This window comes from Bos indicus, chromosome 18 (assembly GCF_029378745.1).
Source record: "Bos indicus isolate NIAB-ARS_2022 breed Sahiwal x Tharparkar chromosome 18, NIAB-ARS_B.indTharparkar_mat_pri_1.0, whole genome shotgun sequence".
In the NCBI taxonomy this organism is placed as follows: domain Eukaryota; kingdom Metazoa; phylum Chordata; class Mammalia; order Artiodactyla; family Bovidae; genus Bos; species Bos indicus.
This window is the reverse complement of record NC_091777.1, coordinates 63119709-63138798: the sequence shown is the minus strand read 5'-3', so window position 1 is coordinate 63138798 and position 19090 is coordinate 63119709. Positions and strand designations below refer to the sequence as shown.

Genomic DNA, 19090 nt, shown 5'->3' with positions numbered 1-19090 from the left:
CCTATGGCAAATATAATGGAAATGACTATAAAAATGTATATATGTATAACTGAATCACTTTGCTGTACAGCAGAAATTAATACAACATAAATCAACTATACCTCAATAAAATTTTTTATTTAAAATATTTCTTGACATCCAAAGGAGCCTTTTATTGGCATAGATGAATGCCCCTAGCCATTTAATAAGGTGGGTGATGGTGTAGTTGATTAGCAATTAGAAATTCGAGCTCAGAACCCTCGGCTCAAACCCTCAACTGTTAAAAGAGTTTCAAATCCAGGTCTGTTGAGTTCAGGAAGTGACTCTTTAAGAACAGTAAATTGAAAAGGCATTCCACTCAACTGCAGAGTGAATATCTGTTAAAATAGTCTCAACTCAAGATCCTCATTTAGTAGTCAAGCTCTATAAACATCCTAAGATAACTACACATCAAGTTGCTACTAAGGGCTAAAGTTAATAATTCTCATTAATTTATTTGTACATCAATTTACTGAAAAATACCAGATGAGCCACTGCATACAGGAGATCCAGCAGTGTGGACTTCCTTCCTACCTCAGCTACCGCCTGTTCTCAGAGGGGTCCTAAGCTCTAAATCCAAGAAAGAGTTCTATGTGGGTTTTACCTCTACTGGGGAGTTTGTTCTTAACGCAGCAGGTTAGGCAGGGAGAATAAACAGCCTATTTCCTGACACAGAAGCAACCAGCATTTGAGAGGGGAGTACCAATCCCCTGTGCCTTTCCCTTCCTCCCCTTAAAACGTGGTTAATGCCAAAATTTGAGCTCTCATTTGTTGGTCAAGATGGCATCTTCTGCCGAGCTGGGTTTCCATCTGCAGCCTCTATTAGAGGAGCTCGGCCAGGATAAGCTGAGCAAATTCAAATCTCTTCTGAGGGACCATTCCCTGAAAGAGGAGTTACAGCACCTCCTGCAGACAGAGGTGGAGGAGGCCAGCAGGAAGCAGCTGGCATACCTCCTCACTGCCCACTGCCCCAGCTACTGGGTAGAGATGGTGACCATCCAGGTCTTTTTTATTTTTTTAATTAGAGGGTGATTACTTGACCTACTGTGATGGTTTCTGCCATACATCAACATAAATCAGCCATAGGTATACATATGTCCCCTTCCTCTTGAGCCTCCCTCCCACCTCCCACTCCATCCCACCCCTCTAGGTTATCACAGAGCACCACGTTGAGCTGCCTGCATCACATAGCAAATTCCCACTGGCTATCCACCTTACATATGTAGTAGTATATATATTTCCACGCTACTGTCTCAATTCGTCCCACCCTCTCCTTCCTCCATTATGCATCCAGGTCTCTGATGAGATGAACCGAATGGATCTGTCTGAGAGAGCAAAGGATGAACTCCAGGGTAAGCAGAAACAAGCCCACACTGCATCCTGGGAGGGAGGAGTAATAGTCTCTGTGGTTTTAGAAACACAGAAATGATATTGCTCCATGGAGAGGCTAGCTGACCTGAACACAAGTGTTAGACCTTGGTCAAGTCTGGTGGTGTCTTCCAAGATTCCTGTATTCTAGCTGTTTTTACTCCAAATATTGTATACCTACCCTGGCCACTTCATTAAACAACTCTTCTCCTGTTCAAGACTGTTTCGGGAGTAGATTCATTTTTTCACTCTTTCATATGTCCTCCAAGATCTTATCAACCCTCTGTTTAAAACACTCATGCTGCTGCTGCTTCGAAGTCACTTCAGTCATGTGCGACTCTGTGCAACCCCATAGACGGCAGCCCACCAGGCTCCTTTGTCCCTGGGATTCTTCAGGAAAGAATACTGGAGTGGGTTGCCATTTCCTTCTCCAATGCATGCATGCATGCTAAGTTGCTTCAGTCGTGTCCGACTCTGTGTGACCCCACGGACAGCAGCCCACCAGTTTCCTCTGTCCACAGGATTTTCCAGGCAAGAATACTGGAGTGGGTTGCCATTTCCCTCTCCATAAAACATTCATAATATTATGTATATTTAAAAATGCACACAGTGTTATTTTATTTTACTTTTTAATACACATAAAAACATGAAGAGAAGTGAAATTCAAAGAACTCAAAGAAAAAAGTAAAAATACTATGTGCATGCAGGCTCAGTCTCTCGGTTGTGTCCAACTCTTTGTGACCCTATGGACTGTAGTCTACCAGGCTCCTCTGTCCATGGGATTTTCCATGGACTGGGTTGCCATTTCTTACTCCAATTACTCATAAAACAGTTGCCTCTGTGTAAAAAATATAGGAGAAAAATGTGAAGGTTAGGGTTATAAACCCTCTATTTTGTCGTCAAGTCCCACTATGTTTCCCTCCCCCATATAATATGACTATAAACATTCTCTCTCTCCCCACCCTCAGCAAGAGCATTTAACATATCTCTTCTTCTTATCCTATCATTTTTAAAATTAATTTGTTTATTTTAATTGGAAGCTAATTACTTTACAATATTGTGGTGGTTTTTGTCATACATTGACATGAATCAGCCATGGGTGTACATGTGTCCCCCATCCTGAACCCCTCTCCCCTCAGGCCTGTCCCAGTGCACCAGCTTTGAGTGCTCTGTTTCATGCATCGAACTTGGACTGGTGATCTATTTCACATACAGTAATATACATGTTTCAATGCTATTCTCTCAAATCATCCCACCCTGGCCTTCTCCCACAGAGTCCAAAAGTCTGTTCTTTATATCTGTGTCTCTTTTGCTGTCTCACATGTAGGGTCATCATTACTATCTTTCTAAACCCCATATATATGTGTTAATATACTGTATTGGTGCTTCACTTTCTGACTTACTTCACTCTGTATAATAGGCTCCAGTTTCATCCACCTCATTAGAATTGATTCACAGGTGTTCTTTTTAATAGTTGAGTAATATTCCATTGTGTATGTGTACCACAGCTTTCTTATCCATTCATCTGCCGATGGACATCCAGGTTGCTTCCATGTCCTGGCTATTGTAAACAGTGCTGCGATGAACATTGGGGTACACATGTCTCTTTCAATTCTGGTTTCCTTGGTGTGTATGCCCAGCAGTGGGATTGCTGGGTCATATGGCAGTTCTAGTTGCAGTTTTTTAAGGAATCTCCACACTGTTCTCCGTAGTGGCTGAACTAGTTTGCATTCCCACCAACGATGTAAGAGGGCTGGTTCCCTTTGTCCGCACCCTCTCCAGCATTTATTGTTTGTAGACTTTTGACAGCAGCCTTTCTGACCGGCATGAGATGGAACCTCATTGTGGTTTTGACTTGCAATTTCTCTGATAATGAGTAATGTTGAGCATCTTTTCATGTGTTTGTTAGCCATCTATATGTCTTCTTTGGAGAAATGTCTGTTTACATCTTTGGCCCATTTTTTGATTGGGTCATTTATTTTTCTGGAATTGAGCTGCAGGAGCTGCTTGTATATTTTTGAGATTAATTCTTTGTCAGTTGCTTTGTTTGCTATTCTTTTCTCCCATTCTGAATGCTGTCTTTTCACCTTGCTTATGGTTTCCTTCGTTGTGCAAAAGCTTTTAGGTTTAATTAGGTCCCATTTGTTTATCTTTGCTTTTATTTCCATTACTCTGGGAGGTGGGTCATAGAGGATCCTGCTGTGATTTATGTCAGAGAGTGTTTTGCCTATGTTTTCCTCTAGGAGCTTTATAGTTTCTTGTCTTACATTTAGATCTTTAATCAATTTTGAGTTTATTTTTGTGTATGGTGTTAGAAAGTGTTCTAGTTTCATTCTTTTACAGGTGGTTGACCAGTTTTCCCAGCACCACTTGTTAAAGTGATTGTCTTTTCTCCATTGTATATTCTTGCCTCCTTTGTCAAAGATAAGGTGTGCATAGGTATGTGGATTTATCTCTGGGCTTTCTATTTTGTTCCATTGATCTATATTTCTGTCTTTGTGCCAGGACCATACTGCCTTAATGACTGTAGCTTTGTACTATAGTCTGAAGTCAGGCAGGTTGATTCCTCCAGTTCCATTCTTCTTTCTCAAGATTGCTTTGGCTATTTGAGGTTTTTTGTATTTCCATACCGGAGAAGGTGATGGCACTCCACTCCAGTACTCTTGTCTGGAAAATCCCATGGATGGAGGAGCCTGGTAGGCTGCAGTCCATGAGGTTGCTAAGAGTCGGACATGACTGAGCGACTTCACTTTCACTTTTCACTTTCATGCACTGGAGAAGGAAATGGCAACCCACTCTGTTCTTGCCTGGAGAATCCCAGGGACGGGGAAGCTTGGTGGGCTGCCGTCTATGGGGTCGCACAGAGTCGGACACGACTGAAGCGACTTAGCAGCAGCAGTGTTTCCATACAAATTGTGAAAATATTTGTTCTAGTTCTCTGAAAAATACCATTGGTAGCTTGATAGGGATTGCATTGAATCTATAGATTGCTTTGGGTAGTATACTTATTTTCACTATACTGATTCTTCCAATCCATGAACATAGTATATTTCTCCATCTATTTGTGTCATTGATTTCTTTCATCAATGTTTTATACTTTTCTATATATAGGTCTTTAGTTTTTTAGGTAGATTTGTTCCTAAGTATGTTATTCTTTTCATCTCAAAGGTGAATGGAATTGTTTCCTTAATTTTTCTTCTGTTTTCTCATTGTTAGCGTATAGGAATGCAAGGGGTTTCTGTATGTTAATTTTATATCCTGCAAATTTACTATATTCATTGATTACCTCTAGTAATTTTCTGCTGGTGTCTTTAGGGTTTTCTGTGTAGAGGATCATGTCTGCAAACAGTGAGAGTTTTACTTCTTCTTTTCCAATCTGGATTCCTTTTTTTCTTTTTCTTCTCTGATTGCTGGGGCTAAAATTTCCAAAACTATGTTGAATAGAGGTGGTGAGAGTGAGGACCCTTGTCTTATTCCTGACTTTAGGGGAAATGCTTTCAGTTTTCACCATTGAGGATAATGTTTGCTGTAGGTTTATCATATATGGCTTTTATTATGTTGAGGTATGTTCCTTCTGTGCCTGCTTTCTGGAGGGTTTTCGTCATAAATGGATGCTGAACTTTGTCAAAGGCTTTCTCTGCAGCTATCGAGATAGTCATACGTTTTTATCTTTCAATTTGTTAATGTGGTGTATTACACTGATTGATTTGCAAATATTGAAGAATCCTTGCATCCCTGGGATAAAGCCCACTTGGTCATGATGTATGATCTTTTTAATATCTTCTTGGATTCTGTTTGCTAGGATTTTGTTGAGGATTTTTGCATCTATGCTCATCAGTAATAATGACCTGTAGTTTTCTTTTTTGGTGGCATTTTTGTCTGGTTTTGGTATTAGGGTGATGGTGGCCTCATAGAATGAGTTTGGTAGTTTACCTTCCTCTACAATTTTCTGGAAGAGTTTGAGTAGGAAAGGTGTTAGCTCTTCTCTAAATTTTTTGTAGAATTCAGCTGTGAAGCCATCTGGTCCTGGGCTTTTGTTTGTTGAAAGATTTTTATTACAGTTTCAATTTCTGTGCTTGTGATGGGTCTGTTAAGATTTTCTATTTCTTCCTAGTTCAGTTTTGGAAGGTTATACTTTTCTAAGAATTAGTCCATTTCTTCCAAGTTGTTCATTTTATTGTCATATAGTTGCTGATAGTAGTCTCTTATGATCCTTTGTATTTCTGTGTTGTCTGTTGTGATTTATTCATTTCCATTTCTAACTTTGTTTATTTGATTCTTCTCCTTTTTTTCCTTGATGAGTCTGGCTAATGGTTTGTCTATTTTATTTATATTCTCAAAGAACCAGCTTTTAGTTTTGTTGGGTTTTGCTATAGTCTCCTTTGTTTCTTTTTCATTTATTTCTGCTCTGATTTTTATGATTTATTTCCTTCTACTAACCCTGGGGCTCTTCATTTCTTCTTTTTCTAGTTGCTGTGGGTGTAAAGTTAGGTTATTTATTTTATTTTTCTCTTGTTTCTTGAGGTAAGCTTGTATTGCTATGAACCATCCCCTTAGCACTGCTTTTACTAAAACCCATAGGTTTGGGGTTGTTGTGTTTTCATTTTCATTTGTTTCTATGCATATTTTGATTTCATTTTTTATTTCTTCTGTGATTTGTTGGTTATTCAGCAGTGTGTTGTTTAGCCTTCATATGTTTGCATTTTTAATAGTTTTTTTCCTGTAGTTACATCTAATCTTACCACACTGTGATCAGAAAAGATGCTTGAAATGATTTCAGTTAAATATACAAGCAACTCCTACAGCTCAACTCCAGAAAAATAAATGACCCAATCAAAAAATGGGCCAAAGAACTAAATAGACATTTCTCCAAAGAAGACATACAGATGGCTAACAAACACATGAAAAGATGCTCAACATCACTCATTATCAGAGAAATGCAAATCAAAACCACTATGAGGTACCATTTCACACCAGTCAGAATGGCTGCGATCCAAAAGTCTACAAATAATAAATGTTGGAGAGGGTGTGGAGAAAAGGGAACCCTCTTACACTGTTGGTGGGAATGCAAACTAGTTCAGCCACTATGGAGAACAGTGTGGAAATTCCTTTAAAAACTGGAAATAGAACTGCCTTATGATCCAGCAATCCCACTGCTGGGCATACACACTGAGGAAACCAGAAGGGAAAGAGACACGTGTACCCCAATGTTCATCGCAGCACTGTTTATAATAGCCAGGACATGGAAGCAACCTAGATGTCCATCAGCAGATGAATGGATAAGAAAGCTGTGGTACATATACACAATGGAGTATTACTCAGCCATTAAAAAGAATTCATTTGAATCAGTTCTAATGAGGTAGATGAAACTGGAGCCTATTATACAGAGTGAAGTAAGCCAGAAGAAAAAGCACCAATACAGTATCCTAACGCATATATATGGAATTTAGAAAGATGATAACAATAACCCTGTGTACGAGACAGCAAAAGAGACACTGATGTATGGAACAGTCTTATGGACTCTGTGGGAGAGGGAGAGGGTGGGAAGATTTGGGAGAATGGCACTGAAACATGTAAAATATCATGTATGAAACGAGATGCCAGTCCATGTTCAATGCACGATACTGGATGCTTGGGGCTAGTGCACTGGGACGACCCAGAGGGGTGGTATGGGGAGGGAGGAGGGAGGAGGGTTCAGGATGGGGAGCACATGTATACCTGTGGCGGATTCATTTTGATATTTGGCAAAACTAATACAATTATGTAAAGTTTAAAAATAAAATAAAATTTAAAAAATAATAAAAAAATAAAAAATAAATAAAATAAAATAAAATTTACCAAGGCTAGATTTATGGCCCAGGTGTTCCGTGTGCACTTGAGAAAAAGTGAAATTCATTGTTTTGGGGTGAAATGTCCTATAGATATCAATTAGGTCTAACTGGTCCATTGTATCATTTAAAGTTTGCTTTTCCTTGCTAATTTTCTGTTTGGTAGATCTATCCATAGGTGTGAGTGGGGTATTAAAGGCTCCCACTTTCATTATGTTACTTTTAATTTCCCCTTTCACACTTGTCAACATTTGCCTTACATATTTTGGTGCCTCTATGTTGGGTGCATATGTGTTTATAATTTTTATATCTTCTTCTTGGATTGATTCTTTGATCAATATGTGGTGTCCTTCTTTGTCTGTTTTCACAGCCTTTATTGCAAAGTCTATTTTATCTGATATTAGTATTGCTACTCCTGCTTTCTTTTGGTCTCCATTTGCATGAAATATCTTTTTCCAGCCCTTCACTTTAAGTCTTTATGTATCCCTTTGTTTGAGGTGGGTCCCTTGTAGACAGCATATATAGGGGTCTTGTTTTTGTATCCATTCAACCAGTCTTTGTCTTTTGGTTGGGGCATTCAACCCCCATTTACATGTAAGGTAATTATTGATAATTATGATCCCATTGCCATTTACTTTGTTCTTTTGAATTCAAGTTTATACACCTTTTCTGTGTTTCCTGTCTAGAGAAGATCCTTTAGCATTTGTTGAAGACCTGTTTTGGTGGTGCTGAATTCTCTCAGCTTTTGCTTGTCTGTAAAGCTTTTGATTTCTCCTTCATATTTGAATGAGATCCTTGCTGGGTATAGTAATCTGGACTGTAGGTTTTTCTCTTTCATCACTTTAAGTATGTCCTGCCATTTTCTTCTGGCCTGAAGAGTTTCTATTGAAAGATAAGCTGTTATCCTTATGGGGATCCCCTTATGTGTTATTTGTTGCTTTTCCCTTGCTGCTTTTAATATTTGCTCTTAGTGTTTAATCTCTGTTAATTTGATTAATATGTGTCTTGTGGTGTTTCACCTTGGGTTTACCCTGTTTAGGACTCTCTGGGTTTCTTGGACTTTGGTGGCTATTTCCTTCCCCATTTTATGGAAGTTATCAACTATTATCTCCTCGAGTATTTTCTCATGACCTTTCTTTTTGTCTTCTTCTTCTGGGACTCCTATGATTCAAATGTTGAGGCATTTAACATTGTCCAGGAGGTCTCCGAGGTTGTCCTCATTTCTTTTAATTCTTTTTTATTTTTTCCTCTCTGCTTCACTTATTTCCACAATTCTCTCTTCCACCTCACTTATCCTATCTTCTGCCTCAGTTATTCTACTGTTGGTTCCCTCCAGAGTGTTTTTGATCTCAGTTCTTGCAGTATTCATTATTGATTGACTCTTTTTTATTTCTTCTAGGTCCTTGTAAACATTTCTTGCATCTTCTCAATCCTTGTCTCTAATCTATTTATCTGTAACTCCATTTTGTTTTCAAGATTTTGGATCATCTTTACTATCATTATTCTGAATCCTTTTTCAGGTAGACTACCTATCTCCTCCTCTTTTGTTTGGTTTGGTGGGCATTTATCATGTTCCTTTACCTGCTGAATATTTTTCTGCCTTTTCATTTTGTTTAGATTGCTGTGTTTGGGATGGCCTCTCTTTAGGCTGGAAGTTTGTGGTTCCTCTTTATTGTGGAGCTTGCTCCCTGTCGGTGGGGTTGGACTAGTGGCTTGTCAAGGTTTCCTGGTTAGAGGAGCTTGCATCTGTGTTCTGGTGGTTGGAGCTGGATCTCTTCTCTCTGGAGTGCAATGAAGTGTTCAGTAGTGAGTTTTGGGGTGTCTATGGGCTTAGCATGGCTTTAGGCAGCATGTATTTAAGTGCTCAGGGCTGTGTTCCTGCATTGCTTGAGAATTAGTCTGGTATGTCTTGTTCTGGAACTTTTTGGCTCTTGGGCGGAGCTTTGTTTCAGTGTAGGTATGGAGGCTTTTTAATGAGCTCTTGTCTATTAACGTTCCCTGGAATCAGGAGTTCTGTGGTGTTCTCAAATTTTGGATTTAAGCCTCTGGTTTTCAGTCTTATTCTTACAGTAGCCTCTAGACTTCTCCATCCATACAGCACAGATGATAAAACATCTAGGTTAATGGTGAAAAAATTCTCCACAGTGAGGGAGACCCAGAGAGGTTCACAGAGTTACATGGAGAAAAGAAGAGGGAGGAGGGAGATAGAGGTGACCAGGAGAAGAAGAGGGGGAGTCAAAAGGGGAGAGAGCAGTCTAGCCAGTAATCAATTCCCTATGTGCTCTTTGCAGCCTGGAACACCCAGAGAGATTCAGAGTTAAGTAGAGAAGGGGGAGAGAGGAGATAGATGTGACCTGAGGGAGAAAAGGGAGAGTCAAAAGAGGAGAGAGCAATCAAGCTAGTAATCACACCCCTAAGTGAAAATGGATATTGAAGATTAGATTCTTAAAGGTACAAAATTGACAGCAAATACCAAAAAGCAAAGATTAAAAATCTAGAGTAGAGGTTCAGTCAATTCAGTTCAGTTCAGTCACTCAGTCATGTCCGACTCTTTGCGACCCCATGGACTGCAGCATGCCAGGCCTCCCTGTCCATCACCAACTCCCAGAGTTGACTCAAACTCATGTCCACTGAGTCAGTGATGCCATCCAGTCATCTCATCCTCTTTCGTCCCCTTCTCCTCCTCCCTTCATTCTTTCCCAGCATCAGGGTCTTTTCCAATGAGTCAGTTCTTCATATCAGGTGGCCAAAGTACTGGAGTTCACCTTCAGCATCAGTCCTTCCAATGAACACCCAGGACTGATTTCCTCTAGGAAGGACTGGTTGGATCTCCTTGAAGTCCAAGGGACTCTCAAGAGTCTTCTCCAATACCACAGTTAAAAAGCATCAGCTCCCTCAGATTGTCCTCAGGGCATTCAGGCCTGGTCCTTACCCTAAGCATGCAGCCCACATCTCCCTGTCCAGCCCGTGCTCGCTGGTGGCAGACAAGAGTGTCTGGGCTACTTCTCCACTGGGAGTTGCAGTTAGGCACAGATTCTGTGGGGGTTTTTTCTTCTTCTTCTTCTTCTTCTTCTGGTTATGTTGCCCTCTGATTAGGTTGGAGACTCCAAAACTCCCCACAGACCCGCTGATGAGAGGGTTTCCTGCTGTTTGTAAACTTCTCCTCCTTCACAACTCCCTCCCCAGGACGAGTCTCCATCCCTAACTCTTTTTGTCTCTTTTTGACTTTTCTATTTTGTCCTACCTCCTTTCAAAGAGAATGGGCTGCCTTTCTGGGTACCTGGTGTCCTCTGTCAGCATTCAGAAGTTGCTTTGTGGAAGTTGCTCAGCATTCAGATGATCTTTTGACGAATTTGTGGGGGAGAAAGTGCATTTTCTTTAGTTGCCAATTTAAATTCAGTTTTTAGCTTTTTGTAAATTTTATTTTATCTTTATTTTTTGGCCACACCACATAGCATGTAGGATCTTAGTTCCCCTACCAGGAATCAAACCCTCACCCCCTGCATTAGAAACATGGACTCTTAACCACTGAACCACCAGGGAAGTCCCAGCTTCAGTTTTTAGCCTACTGTTACCTCTTCAATGGACAGGTGATGGTTTTAGCGCCTAAAGCCATCTGGAGGGTGCAAATTTTAAAATCACTTGAGTAAACTCAGAGGGATGTACAACTACCAGGGTCTGGGCTCTGAAAAATGTTAATTTCTTCCTTTTTTTTTTTTTTTCAGAAACAGCTTTGAAGTCACTTCAGGAAAATAAGCCTCCGTCGTTAGGTAAGTCACCTCATTCACAATCTCACTTTATCTAAAAGTGAGATTTTAGAATTCAGGATTGTTTTAATTAGAAAATACATCATGCTGAGCAGTAGGAATGCAAAGAAACAGAAGACCTCACCTCTCCTGTCATCCAGGTGGGCAACAGTAAGACACTGAAAGGTACAATGAGGCAATGTTTATGCCAGAAATCAGTAAATGCATGCAAACATGAGAGAGAGTGAACTTCCTCTTGGAATCTGAATAGGCTGAATTTTACTTTAGTCTCCTAAAGCCAGGGTTGGCAAACCATGGCTTCCAAAGCATCAGCTTTTGTAGATCCTTCAATCCCTGGGTCGGGAAGATCCCCTGGAGAAGGAAATGGCAACCCACTCCAGTACTCTTGCCTGGAAAATTCTGTGAACAGAGGAGCCTTGTAGGCTATAGTCCATGGGGTCGCAAGGAGTCGGACACAACTGAGTGACTTTACTTCACTTCTTCACAAGCTAAGAATGGTATTTGCATTTTTAAGTGGCTGGGAAGATCAAAAGAATATTTTACAGGGACTTGCTTGGTTTTTGAGTAGCTAAGATTCCATGATCTCAATGCAGGGGGCTAGGGTTCAATCCCTGGGCTGGGAACTAGATCCCACATGTCACAACTAAGACCCAGTTGAAAGTCACTCAGTCATGTCCAACTCTTTGGGACCCCATGGACTATACAGTCCATGGAACTCTCCAGGCTAGAATACTGGAGTGGGTAGCCAATCCCTTCTCCAGGGGATCTTTCTGACCCAGGAATCGAACCTGGGTCTCCTGCAGTGCAGGTGGATTCTTTACTAACTGAGCTATAAGGGAAACCCCAAGATCCAATACAGCCAATAAATTATATTTTTTAAAAAAGAAATATTTTATGGTCTATGAAAATCATGTGAAATTCAAATTTAACTACATGTTAATATAAATAAACTTATTTGTACACAGCATAGTCATTTGCTTATATATTATATTACCTATGACTGCTTCTGCCCCACAAGGGCAGAGATGAGTAATTGCAACAAACTATATTGGGCATAAAACAGAAAATCTTCATTACTGCTCCTTTGCAGAGAGGATTTAAAAAAAAATGTTTGCTAATCCCGGCCAAAAATGATTTTTGAATTTGTGATTTTCAACATTATCTTCTCTTGACATCCCCAGTATCTTTAAAAATAACTTGGGTTCAAGAAAATTGTAGACTGGGGGCTGGTTTGAAAAGTGAAGACAGCCATTCATACATAATTCCCCTACCAAAAATCTAACTGCTTCTACTGATACATAAATATGTTAAATGTCCTACAGTTATGATCTAAATTCAAACATAAGCTAATGATCTGTTGGAGTTGACATTTGGCAATGCTTTAAGGAATAGTACCAGCCTCAAAGTTGATATTTAATTTAATGTTCTAACTAAACTAGCATCAGAGAGTTCCTTGTCTAAAAATCTTTCTCTTGGGGACTTCCCTGATGGTTAAATGGTTAAGACTTCACCTTAAGGCAGGAGATGCAGGTTTGAGCCCCACGTACCTTAATGGCAAAAAAAAAAAAAAAAAAAACACAGAAGCAATATTGTAATAAATTATTAAAGACTTCATAAAAGTGGTCCACATCAAAAAAAAAAAAAATCCTTAAAGAAAACTTAACTCTTGGCAACATGACATCACCTGTGTACAAACATTTTTTCCCCAGAGCCCCTGCTCTCCTGTTTAATTTTCAAAATGAACGGTTGGTTGGCCATTTTTCACTATGTATACTTATCCTGGAAGGCTCACATGGAGTCTTACTGGCTATTTATATGCCAAGGACTCTCCAGGTGACATCTTCAGCATTTCCCTGAACTTCAGATACTCATATCCTGTTGCCTCCTGGATACCTTTTCACAAGTTCCACACATTCACCTCTTCTTTTGTTTTGCCTTTGAGGTCCTAGCTTCCTGACCAGGGATTGAATTCAGGTCCTCAGCACTAAAGCTCAGAATCCCAACCACTGGACCACCAGGGAACTCCCTCACCTCTTCATTATCCATGTTGCACTTGAAGTATTTCTTCTCCTGTATGACTTCTCCCTGTTCCAAGGTTGCATCCTATGACTATGTAACTTTACATACCTTGTCAGAAACTAGGGAATTTGTCTTGAAGACTTTTTGATGCCCCTCGGAAAGAGCCATTGTCTGTATGTGCCCATTTCTTAGCTGCACAGGAATTCAGTTGTCAGAATGGCACTGAGATCATGGCCTGACACTTTAATTTTATCTCCAGAACCTCAATAATACCCTTTTCATGTAATCTGGGCTTAGACATTGAGACCCAATTGTTGAACTTGAAACATCTTGAAATTCCACTCTCTTATAAACAGAAGCTTCAATACTGGCATAGTGGCAAGACCATAACACCCTCCCTTTTCTTCAGGGATAACAAAATATGAAAACCCAGGAACAAACACAGCAGCATGTAGGAGAAGAGGAAGACAAAGAGCCAGGTTGATCTTAGGACATCCAATATTGGAGTAAACTAAATGAAGTAGACCCTTCCTGGCTGTCCTCTCTCACTCTTTGGGGGAACCTCATCTCTCTCTAACTTTATTTCACCAATATTCATAGTCCCCTAGACATGTTCATAGTCAACCTAGACAGCATATTAAAAAGCGGAGACATTACTTTGCCAACAAAAGTCCATCTATTCAAAGATATGGTTCTTCCAGTAGTCATGTATGAGTTGGACTATAAAGAAAGCTGAGCACCAAAGAATTGATGATTTTGAACTGTGGTGTTGGAGAAGATTCTTGAGAGCCCCTTGGACTGCAAGGAGATCCAACCAGTCCATCCTAAAGGAAATCAGTCCTGAATATTCATTGGAAGGACTGATCCTGAAGCTGAAACTTCCATCCTTTGGCCACCTGGTGTGAAGAACTGACTCATTTGAAAAGACCCTGATGCTGGAAGGCAGATTGAAGGCAGGAGAAGAGGACAACAGAATGAGATGGCTGGATCCCATCACCGACTCAATGGACATGAGTTTGAATAGGCTCTGGGAGTTGGTGATGAACAGGGAAGCCTGGCATGCTGCAGTCCATGGGGTTGCAAAGAGTCGGACACGACTGAGTGACTGGACTGAACTGATTCATTGTCCCCAGTTGTCTTATGGAGAATGCCTTCCTCCCTGTCTTATTCCTATTATGTAAGAATAAAGAGGGAAATAAACATTTGGGAAAGCCAGAATTCAGTTCATGGAAAATCAGGAGTATGTCGTATAGAATTTTCTTAAGATTTTGCCAATTGTTCAGACAACTTTGATAGTATCAACTCACAGATTAGAAAATTGAGACCTATTGTAAGTAGCTGATTTGCCTCAACCAATGTGGAGGCCAGTTTAACATTAGTCTCACTCTCAAGTCTGCTTCAACAGCTCTGTTGAAGTATAATTTATGTATCATAAATTTCATTCATTTTAAATGTACCTGTTAATAACTTTTAGTCAATTTACTGAGTTGTACAAAAATCACCACTATTCAATTTTACAATCTTTCCATCACCTCCAGAAAGATCCTTCTTGTCCATATGTAACTGTTCCCTGGTCTCTATCCCCCAAGTCCAGGCAGCCATTAACTTTTTTGTCTCTCTATATTCTCCATTTCTGAATATGTGTGGTCTTTTGTGTCTGTTTTCTTTTTTACTTACAATAACATTTTTGAGGTTTGGGGGGCTTTCCTGATAGCTCAGTTGGTAAAGAATCCACCTGCAACACAGGAGACCCCAGTTCAATTCCTAGGTTGGAAAGATCTGCTGAAGAAGGGATAGGCTACCCACTCCAGTATTCTTGGGCTTCTCTTGTGGCTCAGTTGGTAAATAATCTGCCTGCAATGCGGGAGACCTGGGTTCAATCCCTAGGTTGGGAAGATCCCCGGGACAAGGGCATGGCAACCCACTCCAGTACTCTGGCCTGGAGAATTCCATGGACTGTATAGTCCATGGGGGTCACAAAGAGTTAAACACAGCTGAGCAACTTTCAAAAAAAAATGCTTTTGAGGTTCATCCATGTTGTTACATGTGTCACTGATCCATTCCTTTTTGTTGCTGAGTAATATTCTATTGAGTGGATATAAAATGTTTAGGTTGCTCATTTATCAGGGAAGGGAAGTTTGAATCATATCTATTTATTGACTGTCTTGAATAACGCTGCCATGCACACTCTTAGTATAGAGGGTGCAAGTCTTTGTATAGACATATGCCCATTTATCTTGGGTGCATACTTACAAGTTGCCTGTACTTTAATACTGAGCTCCTAAAATGACTTGAGACTATTATGGGGAAGATCCATTACCTGTTTTATGGGCACTTCTTCTAATCCTTTGGAAAAGATAGACAAATAATTTCAATAAACCACATTGAGTTGTGATACAGGCAGCATTTCTTGTTATGGTTCCACAGAGTAGAGGCATGCAACTTGGTTTAGGGACTCACTTGCTATCTTCATCACTATAAACCCAACTTTACACATCCCAGCACACACTGTGGACAAAAAACTTAGATTCTGGACTCCTTGGAGTCTACTTTAACACCATATTTCTGGTAAAAAAAAAAAAAAAGAAAGAGAAAGAAGAAGAAGTACACCGGTTTTGTGTCAAGCTCACTTTAATTTGTATTTTGCAGAGCTGGCCCAAGTACAGGAAGAAGATGTCACAAACCTACAAGAAACGAAAGAAGATTTGGAAGGAGAAAAGCCAGGTCTGTCCTCTCTACCTGGAGTGAGTTTGGTGTTGGGTGGTTCTTTATAAACCTCATTTCTTTTTCTCTTTCCTACTTAAAACAAAGCATCATCTCCCTAATGAATAACCAACTATATCTTTCTATCCCCTGACTCTTATCACTGAAGGTAAACAAGATAAATACAGAAATATATTGAAAAAGAAGTTCTGTCAACACTGGAAGAACTTCTGGCCCAGACTCAGTGAAGATGTTTGTATTGTCACTCAAAGATATGAGACCCTGATCCCATTCTGTAATCCTAAAATGCCGGCCGGGCCATTTCCACACACTGTGGTGCTGCACGGTCCTGCTGGCGTTGGGAAAACCACACTGGCAAAGAAATTGATGCTGGACTGGACACAGGACAACCTGGCAGAGACCTTCAACTTCGCCTTCTACCTCAGCTGCAAGGAGCTCAACCACATGGGGACGTGCACCTTTGCAGAGCTGATATCTACCAACTGGCCACATGTGCAGGAGGACATACCAGCGATCCTGGCCCAGGCACAGAAAGTCCTGTTCATCCTCGACAGTTTTGATGAGCTGAAGGTCCCCTCGGGGGCGCTCATCCACGACATATGTGGCGACTGGAAGAAGCAGAAGCCGGTGCCCGTCCTCCTGGGGAGTTTACTGAAGAGAAAGATGCTACCCAAGGCCACCTTACTCATCACCACCCGACCGGGAGCCCTGAGGGAGCTGCGGCTCTTAACAGAACAGCCGCTCTTCATAGAGATCGAGGGCTTCTTGGAGGAGGACCGGAAGGCGTATTTCCTGAAACACTTTGAAGAGGAGAGTCAGGCCCTGCGAGCTTTCGACTTGATGAAGAACAACGAGGCTCTGTTCCAGCTGGGCTCGGCGCCCTCCGTGTGCTGGATGGTCTGCACCTGCCTGAGACAGCAGATGGAGAGGGGGGAGGACCCCGCCGCCACCTGCAGGACCACCACGGCCCTGTTCCTGCGCTTCCTCTGCAGCCGCTTCCCCCCGCCGCATGGCGGCGGCCCCAGGCGGGGCCTCCAGGCTCCGCTCAAGCCCCTGTGCCTCTTGGCTGCTGAGGGCGTGTGGATGCGGAGCTCTGTGTTCGATGGGGAAGACCTCAGGCGACTTGGGGTGGACCCGTCTGTCCTCTGTCCTTTCCTGGACGGGAATATTCTCCAGAAGAGTGAAGACGGTGAGGCCTGCTACTCTTTCATCCATCTCAGCGTCCAGCAGCTTCTGGCCGCCATGTTCTATGTCTTGGAGCTGGAAGAGCAAGAGGAGGAAGGGCTGGGCCGCCGCCAGTGGCACGTTGGGAATGTGGGGAAACTGCTGTCCAAGGAGGAAAGGCTGAAGAACCCCAGCCTGACTCACGTCGGGTACTTCCTGTTTGGCCTCTGCAACGAAAGAAGGGCCATGGAGCTGGAGACGACTTTCGGCTGTCTGGTATCAACGGAGATCAAGCGGGAGCTACTGAAATACACATTGATGCCCCATGGGAAGAAATCCTTTTCCGTAATGGACATGAAGGAGGTTCTGAGCTGTCTATACGAGTCTCAGGAGGAGCAGCTCGTGAAAGATGCCATGGCCCATGTTAAGGAGATGTCCCTGCATTTGAAAAATGAAACGGATGTCGTGCACTCATCATTCTGCCTCAAGCACTGTGGAAACTTGCAGAAACTTTCACTTCAGGTAGAAGAGGGGATATTCCTGGATAATGATACCGCACTGGAATCAGGCACTCAGGTTGAAAGGTCAGAACTCATTTTTCACCTGGCTAGTTCTCCTATCTTTTGCTTATTCCATGGTTCATTAAGAAAAAGCCAGTGTGTCTTGCTCCCTCTTGCTTAAGGTCAGTAAGTGGCCTCTTGTGGCCTTGTGTCCTGCCAACCTAACATTCAAGGCAGGAGGTATGATGGCATTAGAAATGGGAGCTTTGGAACCAGAACTTCTTTGAAGACCCACCTCCATTTTCCTTTAGCCAAACCATTTTTTTTTAATGTTTCCACCTGTTTCAGTCTGCAGGTTGGCTGTGTAGATTTGGGGAGATGTATAACATGGTGGTCCCATTTGGGGCATGACTTCAAGAAAAGCATTAAAGATGGAGTTAGGAGTTGAATCCAAGTTTCTGAACACCACACCTCACCCATGATCACGGAAACTGTCCTCCCAGGAACTTCACCTGACAGACTTAGATAATGAGATGGCCAGTTATGAATCTTTGTTATTTTCAATTTAGGCACAAATAACATCAACTGAGATCATGTGCAGCTTCCAAATACCTCTAACTTGGCACCTACTAGAAACAGGTCACCTTCCATGTTAAGATGAAGATATTGGCTTCAGAAAAGAGTATTTGGCTGGGATTAGAGCTCAAGTCTATTGGCTTATAAAGTCCTGTGGTCACAATCTAAAATCTCTACCTCACGGTGGTGTGTAATACCTGTCAACATACTGATATTCATCTTATCAACTCACCTCTTCCTCCCTCCTACGTTGTTATCTGAAATCTGTGTCTGAAATCTTCATGTATATATGTTGAACTAGAATAAAATGCCCTCATTAGCCCCCTGGTGGAGGTGTCTGTTTTATATATTCCCTTAACATTCTCCCACTTTCCTTCACCACTTGGTGAAGTCATAAGCTTGATTTACTTCCAGGAAGTGTTAGGACCATGGTAACTTGACATCAGCACTTCTCTACCTTATGGATCCATTTATATTCATATTCTAATTTTTCCCCTTCTTTCACTCAAATGTTTTGACAGGCTTGCATACTAATTTATCTAAATCTTTGTTTAGTCACTGAGTTGTGTCTGACTCTTTTGCGATCCCATGGACTATAGCCCACCAGGCTCCTCTGTCCATGGGATTTCCCAGGCAAGAATACTGAAGTGGGTTGCCATTTCCTACTCCATGGGATCTTCCTGACCCAGGGATTGAACCCAGGTCTCCTATATCTTTCCTCTGCTAAAATCCTTCCACTAAAAACCAGTCACCAGAACAAAATAACCATTCTTTGAGAAATCTTTGTATATGAATATGCAACCACTTAAAGATTGTATTTTCTCAAGATTTTATGGACATCATCTTAGGTCAGCAAATATGGTTATAAATTAGCTTGAATATTACGTATATGGATTTACCATCAAATATCCAAATAACCTCCATTGATGTGTACACCTACTCTTAAGTGTTTATCAATGATGTATATTGCTCTCAATCTTTGATCAATGATATGGTTAGAATTTTGACTTATTTTAAGGCTCTATTAGGTTGACATGTGAGAAGTTCAAGTTCTTTCTCCAGTAATATGTCTTAGGTATTGGGTTGTCTGATACTTGTGCTAAATAATTAAATCACCCAACTTTTA

At 41.2% G+C, this 19090-nt stretch overlaps 1 protein-coding gene across 1 annotated transcript in view; it reads left to right on the top strand.

The window, feature by feature from the left end:
- Window positions 1-798: 798 nt before the first annotated feature.
- The window catches only part of NLRP2 (NLR family pyrin domain containing 2), a 28455-nt gene continuing 10163 nt past the window's right edge, over window positions 799-19090 (top strand). Inside the window, exons 1-5 of the mRNA XM_070770260.1 lie at window positions 799-1020; window positions 1313-1370; window positions 10940-10984; window positions 15650-15724; window positions 15873-17472. Coding sequence (XP_070626361.1) covers window positions 799-1020; window positions 1313-1370; window positions 10940-10984; window positions 15650-15724; window positions 15873-17472 — 2000 coding nt within the window. The remainder of the gene's footprint in view (window positions 1021-1312; window positions 1371-10939; window positions 10985-15649; window positions 15725-15872; window positions 17473-19090) is intronic.